At 37.3% G+C, this 16,359-nt stretch overlaps 1 protein-coding gene and 1 long non-coding RNA gene across 3 annotated transcripts in view; one reads left to right on the plus strand and one right to left on the minus strand.

Annotated features, from left to right (window-relative positions):
- LOC143898018 (uncharacterized) overlaps positions 1–16,359 on the minus strand; it is a 223,763-nt gene that overhangs the window by 68,656 nt on the left and 138,748 nt on the right. The window lies entirely within an intron of this gene.
- Positions 1–16,359, plus strand: part of LOC143898041 (cell adhesion molecule 2) — an 83,313-nt gene that overhangs the window by 46,654 nt on the left and 20,300 nt on the right. Inside the window, exons 4-5 of one of the 2 annotated variants that reach the window (XM_077407085.1) lie at positions 1,911–2,034; positions 12,165–12,300. In XM_077407085.1, the coding sequence (XP_077263211.1) occupies positions 1,911–2,034; positions 12,165–12,300 (260 nt within the window). The remainder of the gene's footprint in view (positions 1–1,910; positions 2,035–12,164; positions 12,301–16,359) is intronic. The other variant, XM_077407086.1, reaches the window with a different exon arrangement.

Genomic DNA, 16,359 nt, shown 5'->3' on the forward strand with positions numbered 1-16,359 from the left:
GTCGATGTCTTTAGGATCTGTCTGTTTCGGACGATCGTAAAAACCTCTGATGCGAGCGATTTTCCAAACGGTTTTCTCTCTCTCTCTCTCTCTCTCTCTCTCTCTCTCTCTCTTTCTCTCTCTCCTCTCTTTTTCCTCCCCTATCAATGCAGTGTTTTATGACATTTGTGATCCATCGTTATAAGCACCTACCGATGAAAAAACTATATCCATGTTCTCTTGAGAGTTCAACGGATTCGTGGAAACATCGCGACGTTGCAAAAATTTGTGCGAAACGTTCGAAACGTTCAATCCTTTGCACTCTCGAGCAATGCGCTTTCCCAAGTGTCAATCTGAATACACCGTATGGCATAAGGCGCAACCATGTGATTAATGTTTCATCGTGTGGAATTAGTATGCTCCCAAATATTAATGCATTGCTCACCGCAAATGTAAATATGTAATATCATATGTAAATTGCTTCCGAGAAGCTATTAAAATTTAATAAACAGATATCGAACAGGCCACAGATGTCCCAAGCTCTAAACACTTCGGTGCATGGGGATCCGTTAATCGTGCGGCGATAAGCAACGCGTTTAGAGACGCGTGGTTCAGAGAAACAGTGCTTCGTTCGTGCTACTCTTAAAAGCGAGAGAGAGAGAACTATTTCAATTAATAGCGCGATCCGACGATAGAAATAATTGAACGAGGACCAATTAAGGATGCGATCTAAAGCCAGCACGAATGGGGCGCGCGTTCATTTCACTTTTATTCCCAGCTCGTCAGTATTCGCTCGTTTCCACGACTCGTCTCTATTGTGCCGAATGAACCGCAGAACCGATTAGCCCGTGGATACGTAAATTGCGTTCACGATAAAAGCGGCTTGTGAATAGGTATGGACGGGAATGCCCTTTAGTAGTAAAGAGTAAGGCGCATTGGTTGGCCCGTGCAGATATACCCATACAATTAGCTCTCAGAGTCTCACCGCGAATCCGATGAAGATTCCGGATGATGGAACAAGTGCTGGCGCATGTATCGCAAACTGTTCCATGCGTGTTAGTAAAACCATTATTTAAAAAATTAAGATTTTATTTGAAAGTAACTTTTGTGATAAGATTCTCGCAACTGTTCGCCAGACCGACTTGGTAAACAGTTCTTGAATCTGACTAATTATTTTTTCATGTGCACTCGATACTTCAGCTTTTAAAAGCAAAAAATATTGACTATTTAAAGACTATTTTTTAAAACGCTTTTTTATATTCTCACATTCCTGAATCTCATATCGTGTGAAAAAACTTATTCGATATCTATGTGGAATATATTCTTCATGGAAAACTTTGGAATTAATGCGCCAAAAATAAGAAAAATAAATCAATAAAAATTTCTAAATTAAAATAAAAGATTGTACGGTCTTCTATAATTTATAATCTTCTATAATCTATATCGTTTTAATTATATATCAATCATAAATTGATGATTATTTGCGGAACATTAAATTTTCGAAACGAGACGGATAGCCAATATTCCGTTATATAATCTGCTCTAATACCTATGTTATGAATGTTCAATTTGGACGCGTTATGAATAAAACAAATTTTCCGAATTAGAACTGTTAAACACGTTTCTTCTGTGAATTAATAACTAGGAAGAAAATGTGCTATATATATTTTTAAATTTATACTTATTTGATTAATTTATATCATAAATATATTTGTTATGTATCGATATGCAATACGTATAACATGTATCATATTTGTATCAGTAAAACAAAGCACGGAATTTTGCATTTTGATTATATCGAGAATACCGTAACAATAAGGGATATTTGGGAATTGTCTGAGGACTTAGTGTCTCAGGTGTCTTTACTAGTAACTTAGCAAACAACTGCGGAATGCATTTAGTAACATGTCTCGTTCAATCTTCTGTTTCAGATATGATCGGGAGAGAGACCGTCTCTATGGTATCACATGGTACAAGGACCACGAGGTATTCTACAAATACGTACTCCGAGATAAAAATCCCCACGTCTATGACGTCAGTGGTGTTAAAGTTGACGTGAGTAAGATGCCCTCTCATGTCCCATTGTAATTCAGAGCATTATTGTTTCCATTAAATCTTCGATACTTCGTCGAGCATCCTTTTTTTTATAAAGAGCACTTCACTTATATAGAATAATTGTTAAACTTTACGTCTTCGGAATATGGAAAATTTTTTTTATATATAGAAAGAGAATTGAGACAAATTGGCAGATGACAATTGTAAATGAAAGCAAACGAGTACGAGTCATAGATAAAGAATGTATGTAATCCCCGGAATGCGAAATATTTTAACAACAACGGATTAGTTTAACCTAGATTTACGTTCACGCCTGTTTCGATAAATCATTCAATAAAACTCGACGCAGGCAAACAAATCGAATTGAAGACCGCGGCGATGCGTCATGGATGATGAATTTTGAGACAAATCTCGAAATCTATCGCGAGCACCCGATAAATTTTTCGAAGACGACCTCCTACAGATATGTCTTAAACGTCGATATATCCGGAATGCCGGGTAACAGGTTGGAGAGCCTCCGGGTCAAACAAAGTGGAGCTTTCGACCTGATCTACGATACCAATTTCATGATGGAAAAATCTTCGAATCGTTCGAGCATACGTAGTGAGAAAGGGGAAACCGAAAGGTTTGCTCTAACGTTGCAGGTTACAGAAATCGGAACGGAGCGGGAAAACTATCGGTTCGCCCGCAAACGAAACCGCGAGCGATGAGCAAACTTCGTTTCGAAAATATTTGTCTCGTCGCTCGATAAACGGAAACGGTCTTTCCGTGAAGGAGTTTAACGCGCCAGCTTTACGAGCTGCTTTGTCGTCAGCAATAAAAACATTTGTTCGTCAAAGAAAAATATCGTTTGCTGTATAATCCGCAAACAATCGGAGATTAATTCAATGCTTGGACTCTGACGGCGTACCTACAACACGAAATTATTGTACTCTGTTGCAAACTTTTTTTTTATTAACTCTAACATTTATTAAGAATAAATTTTATACCCACTTATAATATATATTTTTTAGAGAGAAAAAAAGAGAGAGAAAAAGTTTAGTTTAACTTTCTTCTCAAAGTAAAGTTATAATATAATCGAGATAATCTGTTATAATGTAATGACATCTCTTTTTATACAAGTTAAGAATGTATGTTTTCTTCTTGAGATAATAAATATTAAGAAAAAAATTTCTCTCTCGTAATTGAAATCATGCCGAGATAATTTGAACAAAAACTATCAAAAGTCTCATCGTATGTTTATCAATCCTTTGTCCCGTTTTACATAGAGTTGGCAAAAAATGGATCTGGGTATACTATCGGGACCCGGTGTGGTCTGTATATACGTGTGCGAGGGAATGTGCATCATATATCATAGACCGCCATTGTGCTCAACAACGTACGCGGGAGCGCTCAAGTTTTACGGCTTTCCGCAAAGATTTAGCGGCGCCAATCTACTCTTTATATTACGGAGTAGATGAGGCTGAATTCAGAGATCTTCACGGAAAGATATTGCACGAGGGCGATGCATCCCGCGCTGTCGTGACGCGATGGATATAGGTTGCGCGATACGTTCATTGGAAAAGGTCCAACCGATTTTAATAGACATGCGCGATATCGGTGATCGGATGATGTGATTACGTGTCCATGAAACGGGGAAAATCGAGTTGTTGCAAAATTCATATCTATCGATTTTATTTATTTTTTTTAAGTTTTTTTTTTACTAAACCATGTTTGGCGGGAGCTAAAATATCCGTCGTTCAAATTCAATCCGCTCAATCTTTATTGATAATATTTCAGCAGTATGTTGAAGAAATTATCATATAATGCGATTTTGCATGCAGCAATTTATATATAATTTACACACACAAAATCTAGATTATATATAATATATGGAAAAGGGTTTCTCTCATGATTCATAAACCTGAGAGATAACAAAGAAATTTTAGCAAGTAGAATACTTTATTCATATATGTATGTGTCGAATTCTTTGATACTCGCTCAATCTTATTCAATATAGGTAAAGCACATAATGTACAGAATTTTTTAAAAGTATCATTTATAAACGATTCTTTTTAAGCATGAAATATCTTTTTCCAGTATAATTCTCTTGATCTTATGATATTGCAATTTTTCTTTCCATCAAGTTCGCCCATGTTTAGTGTCAACACTTTATCTCTCTCTCTCTTTCTTTCTCTCTCCCTTCCTCCCTCCCCGTTTTCTTGTTTTACATTTTAATATCTATAGACGAGATACGAGATCCTTTTGTGTTGCGCGCAACGGGACAAGCTGTAAAACGCAATTACCTTTACGACTACATACTCGCTTTGATGTAAGACGCTTTGTGGTTGAGTACGTCAAGTGTATCTTTTTTAATATTCTAAATATTATAAAATTTTCCAAATTATGAAAATCAGAATTTTCTGCCATTTGATTTTATGACGCACCGAGATATTATCGAATGGAGTCTGATGAACGATCCTTCATGTTAAAGAAATTTGCTATCAATTTTTGAATGAATTACAATGAATAGAGAGCAGCACATTTATTCTTAAAGCTATTTTGGTTTATGTTTTTTAATTTGCAATCGTAAACGTGTATCGTTCCAATTTGACTAGTGTCAAATTTCATATAGTCTGGTGTAGAAAAACTTTCAATGAACATCGCGATTATCCAACAGCAGTCTGGTAATTGAAAAATCGTTGGACGACATTTACACCGATAGGAGAAGTCCGACCGTACCCGTACACCACGTTCGTTTACGTGGCGTATTGAATCGTCGAAGGTAACCGAGTTACGGGGAATTGCTCGTTCGACTGTGAAGGAATCGTATCGTCGCTCGATACCGAGAAAGGACTAAAGTGAAACTTGCACCGTTCACGATACGGGGCGAGAAAGCGTGGACATCGTGAAAGGAGAAGCGTCGAATTGGGCTGGGGACACGCGAGCACGTGTGCGTGAGATTCGTGTAAAATATTTCAATTTATTCTGGGTCGCGAGAGGTGCCGCGACGCGTGCTCAACGATACTCCATGTATATGTATGAACAAAGTCGCGCAATAATAAAGCGTCGCACACTCAAAGCTGTAATAAAAATAAACCTCGACTACCCATCGCCGTCGTAGATGGGCTTAGTTATGGAGAGTGGTGTTATACGCAATCGTGGTGTATTATACGGCGTAATAAAAAGGACCATCGTAATGGGAATACGGAAATGTTCAATGCAAAAAAAAAATGAAAAATAACAAGAACTGTTCTGGAAATACGCATGTACTATTTTCTTTTAAATTCCATAGCAGGGAAACTACTAATGATAAAAAAAAGTATTATATAACAAAGAGTTACGAAATGTAACGAGATATAATGGAACTCGGTTGACCGTCACGAACGTCACGTATCTCGCGGGCATGGAAATGTAATATAAGATTTAAGTAATTGCCAAAATGTTCAAAATGTTCAATCTGGCAAGCCAGTTTTCATCTAAGAATGTTTTAACCAATTCTCCGTTTGTGCACATCGAAGAATAGTAATGAATAAAGAGTATTTTACGATTAGTTTCGACTGATAAATTTTTAATTTAAGGATTAATTTAAAAAATACCATTAAAAATGAAAAATTTGCGTCAAATGATGACTTCTCTTGTAAGGTTTTTATTCAGGAACGACTTGAAATTTACCACGAGATGCAAGGACGAACAAATATAAGCAATTCCGACATATTTGGTACAGTGCGATATAGCTTTGTGCGGTTGTTACGCTTGATACGATCGTAAGTCATCATGTTTTTAAAGTACAGGTATACGACGTCCCCGCGATGCTGCGAAGGATCGTCTCGATTCTCGAGACGGTGCGTCCGCTTCCGATTCACGTTTTCGATGGCACGAAAGTTCCGCCCTCCTTGGTGCTCGTTAATATCGTCCGACGTGTAACGAGCATTACGTGAGGCGAATCGGTTCATCCCCTTTGCCCGTCCGGCCGACGATCTTTCGAACCTTCTGTATTGGATAGCGGACTATTAATCTGGCTCGGTCCAATAGTTCCCCGATATCAGCGAAGAAAATTCTTCGCGGACAAAAGCGATCGTGTCTACCCGCCGCTGCCGTCGCGCCTGATTCCTGGCGTTTATTAAAGTGTGAGGAACCACGCAAATTTAACAGGATACGACGTCGTTAATCGCAGAGCGAACAAAAAGAGTTATAAAATACCCAATCGCGTTATTCTTTAGTATAAATATCTTTTCCCACGGTTCTCGTCCATAATTTTTAAAAATCTGTTCGTAACTTTTCTCATAACGTTTTATGAACTTCTTTCGATTTATTATTGCATTATGAAATATATTTTTCAAAGCTGAATAATGATAAATTCGTCCTCGGCTAACTATATGTTATGAATTAATATTCGCTCTTTAATATTTGGCTGAAATTAATTTCTACGATTTAGTGCGCATCTCTTTGGTCGACTATCGAATTATCGTAACTGTTGCAAGAAATGAAGCAGGTCGCAATGCATCGTGTATTCTAGTGTAAATCCTTTAAATACGATTAATGAAGTAGCATTCACGTCAGATATCCTCGCGATAAATCCCAATAAAAAGATATTGCTTATAAAATGGCATTATTATGTATGTTGGGTGGACATCGTGTCGTAGTGTATCTCGATTGTGTTTTATAGACGAAAATACCCATCTGTCTTTCTTCGAAGTTTACGAGGGTAGATTTGTAGAAGAAAATTGTCGGGTATCAATTGTTATCATTTTTTGTCGTCCTTAAGTTAAAATTATCACGACAGTATGCGAAGCTTTATCTTTCAATCAATTCATATCAATAAATTTTTTAAAAAATTGATGAAACTTAAAAGCTTTGTACGTATTTTCTCTGATACTACTGTAGATGCTGCATTTTCTTTTTCTTTCAAACTATTGCCAGTTCGCAAAATTCACGCGATTCAACCGAGAACTTGAGTTAACATCCTTTTTCTCATTTTGCAATCATCATTTCATGCATACCCTATTCTAATATTCCCATAACGAATGCGGATAATAAAGTAGCATTAACGAATCTCGCAGCCTCGGGCAGTTCCAGAAGGATTTTTCTAGATTTTCAGACGCGTGAAAGGGCAACTAATGTAAAAATTGTTTTCACCTCACCCGTTCGCGTAATCGCGTTTACCTCCATCGGGCATGGATGCATCCGGCTTGAATGGCGCTCGCTAATTTGCCGTAAAACCGAGAGAGATTCCGAGGTGCTTGGAAAAATGATGAAAAAGATGAGCTACGTAGGAACGTAGTTGAGAAACGAAGACATATGGATATAAAGTAAACAAAAAAGAGAATTGAGAAAGAGAGAGAGAGAGAGAGAGAGAGAGAGAGAGAAGGGAAAAAGAAGAAGAAGTAACACGCGGCTTTGAAATTACCTGCCAACTCGAGTCTGAAATTTCATCGAGAACGAATCAACAGCTGGATCTCTCGCGATGTGCTAGAAGCGCGTACCTATTTTCTAGATAAACTTTCTATCTTTCTTAATCCTTCCTCTTTCTCTTCCTCTCCCCCTCCTCTCTCTCTCTCCCTCCCTCTCTTTCTATATATATATATATATATATAGATATATATCTCCATCTATCTGCCTATTATCTAATTCTCCATCTATCTATCTGACTCCCCTTCGTTCAAGTTCTTGCGCGAAACTTCCGTAGCGATGCCAACAAACAATCTCGGATGCTTTGAGGAAGTTATCGCGCGTTTCTCTCCTCGCTGTCGACTGCTTTTTCGATTCGGTCCGGTAAACCGCTAGTTTATGGACTCTCTTCTAACCAAGCTCGCGAACGCTTCGACTTCCTTGTATAATAGAAAACTGCTATTATCGAGATTCTTTTGCAAAAGAAATTATAGCCTGCAAGTCGTTAACCATCAGTTGCATCAATCATCTCACAATCAGTTAAGTGATATACACCGAATTAATGGTTATTCTTTCACAATAATTTTTCTTACAATATATATACAGACAAAGAAATATAAGAATCACAAAATTTTATATACTAAACTCTCCTATACATCACAAATTTTCTTACAATAATACAACATATATAGATAAAAAATCAAATGGATCGGGAGTATAAACGAAAATTGAGAGTCGATATATAATCGATTTGAATTGACTGGATTTTCGTACGATATTCTCGAGACCCATACGTGTCCACCTTGACCCTTTAGCTTATCATTTCACAACAGAAGTAAAACGTTTGAGGAACGAATTGCCACCGGTGGGAAATATTGTCGGCGATAATACGATTCTTACAGTCTCTACCGCCCGCCGTCATTTCCCCTCTTGTTTTCGCGAAACTTTTCTCGAGGGACGTAAATTGATTTGTCGGCGTAAGAACTCTATGTCCGACAGCGCCTTTACTACGAGATAAACGTCAACGTTGCTGCGCAGGAACCACGTCGTTTATACTTCGTGACTTCTCCCACGTGATCGCGGCCGGGCGCGCCTTCCTTCCTCGCATTTCCGTTCCTTCTGGAACTCGCGTTTGTACTTCCCCATTGCTCGGAAAAATCTCTGGACGTGTTACTGCCGGGAAATAAAATTTCCCCGGACGTACGAGGGGGCGTATTACTCGACCTTTTTCCCTTATGTTCGGTCGTCCGACTTTTCGATCCTATATACTTCGACTCTCTTGAATTTCCTCGTAAAGATCGCGAAGTAGATACGCTTGTAACCAGACTTCTCTTCGTCATTCTCGTTAGTAAGAATACGTAATGCAAACAAAATTTAACATTGCGACGAATATTGTTGTAAGAACGTCTCTGTTTTTTCATTAAACATTTAACTAGCAAAAAAAGATATAATTCAACAATCATACGTTGCACTAAAGCCAGTAATTGAGAGAGCGTATAAGCGTTCAAAAGGTACGTATTTTCCTGCTAATGTGTTGCATTTATTATAATCTCGACGGGGATTTATTATAAAAGGTTACCGCGTGCACATTGAAAGATAAATTATTTCTATTTTCAATTATTAAACTAGCTTCAAAAGACCGCACAATTTGACGCGATATTAATACGTAATTGATGAAACATAAAACGTTATTAAATAAGACTCGTTATGTAATTTCTTAGACAAGTTTTCATTTATACTCCTTGTATCACATTCTCAAATTTATAGCGTTTTTAACACTTTCACTATCCTTGAAGGTGTTTGGTAGGTCTTCGAAAGAGACATTGCTTACTTACTTCCTCACAGTTGCGCGAAGTTTTATCGCACCCATGAAAGGTATTTCCTGAAAAGTTTTCGGATACCGCGGATTTCTCCCGCATCAGGGTACCACAGCACGATGCCTTTCTATCGGTAACGGCGTTTATCTTTCTCACCGTTTCTCTACAACGTACATTCTTCTTTCATTCGATCCAAATATAATTCTACGATCGCTCGCGTTAGGTATTTCAAGATAAGCCTCTTGATAATTTGTCGACAAATAGACGTTGCTGCAACAATGAATCAGCGCACCTATATCCCATTTTCCCGCGTGTAACTATTTTCGAAATTATACTAATTATGGAAACAGTAACAAATTTTTTACACTAAAATGACGAGAGAAACATCTTATGGTACATGCAATTTTAAAATGTAGAAAATGTAGAAAAATCTAGAAAGTTGAATTTGTTATAGTTGTTTTCGAAATTTGAAACATTTTTTCGATAACTGTCAGTGTTTCAGAATGAAATGCGGTTAAAAAGTCGAAAAATAGAACATTGAATGCGTATATATTTACAACGATAAAAAAATCATTATGACAATTTTAGATCTTTCCGACAAATAACGTAGACCATATCTTAACAGGAAAACTTGATTTTTAATCAATAAACGACACTATTCTCGTCGAGCTTAATCGGGTTATTTTTTGACTACTTGTTATTAAAAGCATCATTATGCGAAAACTGTTACAATCTGCAATTATTGAATAAATCTATCCCGGGAAAATCTGATTCGTTATTCTGAACGTCAGTTTAAAAGCTTTTAGTTCTGGGAAGTTGTCATAGTGAACATATCTGTAGTGTATTTTCCATAAACTCGAATAGCAAAGAAGTGTTCCAATTTTCCGCTTCGTGAACATCCAAAGACTCGTTTCTCCGCTGCATAATTCTTAAACTCGTTGCACCGACCTACTATGGACCAACCACGGTGAGATACGCGATATATATATGCCGTATATATATATGTATATATGCCGTTATAAATGGAATAAGCACGTATATTTGCTCGCTCGTTTAAGTGCGCATATATATTTCTTTATATACGATCCAAGTGCTAGTCGAATCGTTCCATATAAAATTGAATTTCCATATTTGCCTTTTAGATAGATGGAGAAAATTGCTTTTTTAGATTTGCCACAGCTCAATTTCTTGTGCTGTAATTGAATTGAATTATTGTATCATAATTACATAATAGATCGATTGTATTGACCTAAAACTAAGAGAAAAAGAATATTTTAGATTCATTTAAAAAAAAAAAGCAGAATTTTCTTGATATTTACACATCGATATTGTTCCAATATCGAGTTCACTAGCTTCATTTTAGCTAGTTTTTATTTTTTATTACCTTTTTCTTTTTTTTTATTTAAAGAATTCTGCATTTGGAAAAGTCGACGAGAAAAAAAAACTCTATTTGCGCAATGTTATTTTTACTCGCGTAAGAGCTTGACATAATGCCAGAATCTTTAATGCAACAATTGATATAATTACACCTTGCCAGCACGTTACAAGGAGAATTTTGTGCACTATATTATTACACTAAGAAAAAAATGTTCTGCATTTTAGTAAATATTAGTTTGCATACAACTAAAATGAAGAAAATTTTCCTTTTTATTAGTATATTTTTTTCTCAGTAAATACACAATATACTAATAAAAAGAAAAATTTTCTTTATTTTAGTAAATCGAGTCACAGTGGTATGCAAACTAATATTTACTAAAATACAGAACATTTTTTTCTCAATGTAGTAATTTTGTGTTAACACTTTTAATTATATCAAAAATTTCTTGAATGGATTTGTTCCTGTATGGGATTTCTTAAACAATTCCTAAAAGTCCCAAACCAGTTAATTTGCCCGTTAATTTTTTTTCTCCACTGACGCATAAGTTTGAGCAGAGTATAATAGACGAGCCGTTTTAATACAATAAAAAAACGAACGAGCGTAGGAGTCTTTTAAAGTCGCAGATCGCAAGCTCGCGGCAAAAAGAAAGCAACTCCGTAATCATGCGCGATCTGCGGCCGCCATTTGTAACGACGTAACTGCTCCGGCACGATTCACTGTTCTAAAAACTAAATGACTCGTAAAGTCGATGTCCCGCCGTTCCGCCTTACCGTAATGACACGAATTATTATACGTTGGCTAAACGCCGTCAAATAGCTTGGAAGAATCGCGAAGTCCGTCAAGTCCATCTTTCACCACTTTGTCCTCGATAGACAATATCTTAAATATATCTTCTCTTCGAGTTTTTAACACAATCTATCTTCATTTGCGATATATTTTCAAATTTTAATAATTCTATTCTACTAGCAATAAAAAATCCGGCCTTGAAAATAAATTGCATGCATTGTCAAACGCAATATGCATCTTTTGTCATTTCGCCCGTTAGATATATTTGAAACTTTTCGTCTTTTAATGTAATTTATCTTCATTTAAATTTTAATGCAATTTATTTTCATTTATTAAAATTTCAAATATTTATACTTACGGCTCTTTAACAAATTGACAACGAGAAATTGAGTTTCTAAATAAACTTTCGCTTGGTACTAACAATAAATAAACATTTCTCGTCACTTAAATATAACTCATATAATACACACATTAGTTTTTGTTTAATTTATTTTTAATGCATAATTTATCTTTATTCGTATTTCGTATAACAATTTACGATTAAAAATTCGGCACGCTGATAAAAATTAATTTTTTTACGCTGTCAACTGCGATAAGCGAGAATAAAAAACAGCTTTAATAGAACGCATCAAATCATATTAAAAGGAATTAATCGACGAATACTCGAATGCGGTATTAAAGATTGATAATTTTCATTTAAGTATAGTATCCATTAACTTTTGAACATATATTATTCCACATGTACGATTCCTCGTAAGAGATTGCATTTTCTGCTTCAGAAATCTCACTCGGACGATCAGAAAGTGACACTGCAGGACGCAAACTTCCATGCCAGCGGCGTGTACAAATGCGAAGTTAACGGAGAGGGGCCGAGCTTTAACACAGTCAGCGCCGAGGCGAGAATGGAGGTCATAGGTGAGTGGGCCGGTGTCGCGTTTAATTAATAATGCTTTGAACGCGACCGCGTCTATCCTTTGGTAACTCGACTAAAGACTACGACGTGGTCGAGTTCGGCAGCAGCATGCCAAAAGCGAGAGAGAAAGAGATAACCATCGGTCTCCTACCCTTATGGGAGGAAACGAGAAGTCGATACTTGCAGCTATCTTTCGTGATATTCCATCATATCCTTGACGAGCCCGCCGAGAGGACTCACTCTAACTGTGAATTCGCTACCGCTTTACACGTTCATCTGGCTACAATGAACCGATTAGTTCGCGAAATTAGCAGCAACTCACCACCGAAGTGCTGACGATATCAGATTACAGCGTCGTATAAGTTTGCAAGTGCTACTGAGATTCGGTATTACCCGCAAGACAATCTAGTAGTCGGAGAACGTGGTAATTACCAAATGTGTCAAGTTCGTCTTATTGGAAACGCTGTTTCTTAATATAGGATTAAACGAATGACAAACACAAGGAACATCGGTAACTTTGATAGAGAAATTAACAGTAATCGAGAGTAATCAAAAACGATTTAAAAACTCGAATATCGTACATAACCTGAATTTTTTAAATTCTAATTAATATTAAGAGAATAAGACATTTAAAAGAGAATATAAATTGAATATAATAGAAATCAGTTATATCTTCTCTCTCTACAAATTGCCGTACAATATTTTCATATTTATCTCTAGAAAATGAATACTTACTACAAACGTCACGTTATAATGTTATAAAGTAATTTGAAAAAATCACCTCTTTAATGAATACAGCGGGGAACATTGAATTTAAAAATTGAATTTATCTTATTCAATTAATTTTTCTCTTTAACTATATATAGACACGTTATATTCGTGTATTTCAGATTTTCCGTTTACCTCGTAACAGATAAAAAACCACCATATAATCGCTTCATTGATTAGATGGACAAACAGATAATCGTTTGCTCCACTGACCAGTTCAAGCGGGTAAACGAATAACAGTTTGATTGATTAATCGTTCAGCTCTTTATTTGATTGCGCCATCGAACGTACGTACATACGCGCCCGTGCGGAGTTACAAATTCATCAATAATCTGCACATGAAAACGTCATCTACCCTCTTTTTTGTTTGTCTGTTATTCTTTTGTTATTTGATATCTGTACATCCTGCGATTTCTGAACGCGCTTTTATCAGCTACACGCTACACAATACAGCAGCGAGGTACAGCATCGATATGCGTAATACTGCAAATATAACAGATTTATCCCGTGACAAAGCAAGAGTATAAAATAGTAAACGGGAAACAAGATCGCGCGATATCTTGATATAGTCACGTTAATTTTCTTTCCTAAGATAGCATTTCCGATAGATAATCGCGACACGTGATTCCCACGCGACATTTAGGACATTGACCGATCAATCCGTGGTGGATATAGACAATCCATACGGCCGTGCGCGTAGATGCGTATACCGTTCTTACGAGGATCAAAGGAAGCGTATCTAATTATCTCAAGCACACGCTAGATGCGGTATCCGTTACAATAGGATTATCATATGGTCAAAGTGGGCGATACCATAGTACATAGTGGCTCCGAGTTGGATATTAACTCACCTCAGGGTAGGCGGCTCGACAAGGGAAGGTTAGACACGATTACGAGGGACCGTCCCACTATTGGTACACGTAATCGTCTTATAATTATTTCGCCACAACACACAGTCTGATGCTATTTCGCAAATGAATATAATTCGTGAACGACAGAGTGTGGGCTGCGGCGAACGGATTTTGGAATTATTGCAGAAAGAGAAAATACCCGTCGAGATGTGAAACTACAAATGCGTAAATTAAGCGCATTTATTCTACAGTTAATTCCTCAAACGGCTATCCGCTCGTGCGGAAGTTACATTGCATACGAAACAAAAATAATTTCGCGTATGTCGTTAACAATTCAATAAAGGAGATATATTTAAAAACGGACGTGTAACTCGCCGAATGAAATGTAATTAATAGAATTTAATAATTTTATATTTCGTTTTGTCGACGCCGAAAAATATAAAGCGCGCAATAAGAGCCTATACGAGTCACGAAAACAATTTTGATTGAAAAAATAATTACTTTTTATGCGATTTAAATAACAGTTTTACCGGAGTGCTCGTAAAAATTTTTCGTACAATCGCGTTACAAGAAAACATGCATTCATAATATTTATTGCGAGATACATATCATCCGGCATATCGAATTAACGAATGACGTGAAAATTGATGATTGGTTTGTTAATGCGAGAGAGTTAATTGTGCGGGGGTCGGTATCAAGACATCGCGCTCTCCGACATCGCCGAGACGTGCCAACTTTGCAGAATTCGGAATGAAAGACCACGTCGTTATTTCTCATTTTGTCTCCGTCGATTCCCTTGACCAGGGAAAGAGAAAAAGAAGGGCAACGAACGCACGCTTTCCTCCGCGTTTCCGCGAAGAGCACGATATTTGCTCGGGCGGCGCGCGAAGCGCGGGCGTTAAAGTTTAAGTGTGCATAAAGCCGTCGAAACGCGATAAATATTACGGCATCGTAAGTCTTAAACCGTAACTGGGCGCCCGCGCCGCGCCGCCCGCGCCGAGGCCGTCGCGGGCTACGCCAAAGAAGACGGAAAAAGAGAGAGATCCCGAGATGCTCGCGCGCTAGCGCGAGCGGGACGGTCGTCGAGGATGGAAGAAGGATGGTAGCATAGATGGGGGAATTTTAAGATCGTTGTAGGAGTCTCGAGGAGGCTGTCGTCGTGCCAAGTTTCGCCGGCCTGTCGGCTTTTCGTCTCCCACTGCATCTTTGCGACGAAATTTTCCTCCCTCACGCTGCTGGCCCGCGGAAAGATCGATAACCCGCGTCGTTCGCCTTGCGGCCTTTCACTCACGATTGCAACGAATCTCGCCCCGTGAACCGTCACGAAAAATTCATTGTAATCGGGACACGAGATACAGAAATAAAATATCCGATTTTCTATCAAACACAGATATAAGATGAAATCACAGTTAGAAGACTCAAGAATTCCGTATCGGAGATGATTTAGCTTTTTTTCGCTGTCCGATATAGCTGTCCTTTTTCTTGTTTGCATAAAAATAGATATCTGATTGCGTTTTCATGGCTGATTACGCCTTGCTTTCTCTTAGCGGTCGAGCTCTCTTGTACTTTTTTCTTTTTTCCATCTCATCTCTTCTCGCTAACGTGCGAGTTTGATCGCGTTTCCGGCGTCGAGCGAATGCGTTTCAACGGGAGTAAGCGAGCGTGAATTATTCGAATTTATTTCGTCGCTGTGCCGGCAAGACGATAACTTTATTGCCAAACGTTAAAACACGCCGAGAGTTAATTGCAGGGGAACTTACTGTGCTTTCGATCAATATGTATCTGTATCCAGTATCTGTCATATCAATATTAATAAATTTCACCTTTACAAGAAAAGCTCTTTTTCGACAGCATCCAAAATTTTAATTATGTACATATTTTTGCTTTTCACGGTAATATTACTTGTTGGTCTATTTTATTCATTGTAAACTCGGTAGATTTTTAAAAAATTTGGAAGAATTTTGATATATTCTTTTAAAAAATGTTTTTTCGCTAATATTTTATCCGAACCGATCAAACATACGAGAAACGACAACGTTCATACTTTTGCACTGAAATAATTTTCTGTTCAATTCAATTTATTTGAAATGAGTCAACTGAAAATAGAAACAAATAAATGCCGTTTGTGGTCTGGAAACGAATTAACGAAGCTTCCGGCGGAAACGTCAGATTATAGAAGGGGAAGATTATTAGTCGAAAGATGGTTTTGTATAAAACCTGGACTGACTTCTTGAATATTCCGAACAGAATGTCGTGGTAGAAGCTTATCTGGAAGATACACTTTTATCGGGATGCTTTTATCGGGAGAAGAGTGATTTTGATAAAGATCGATCTTTTAGATTAACCCACATTGCATATGGGTTTAGTTATAATTTAGTTATAATGGAGGAAATGATCACCGAAATCAAATTTAAATTCAGCCAAGAAATTACATTCGTGTTC

Source organism: Temnothorax americanus, unplaced genomic scaffold (assembly GCF_048541705.1).
Source record: "Temnothorax americanus isolate GAGA-0224 unplaced genomic scaffold, ASM4854170v1 Scaffold22, whole genome shotgun sequence".
NCBI classification, from domain to species: Eukaryota; Metazoa; Arthropoda; class Insecta; order Hymenoptera; family Formicidae; genus Temnothorax; species Temnothorax americanus.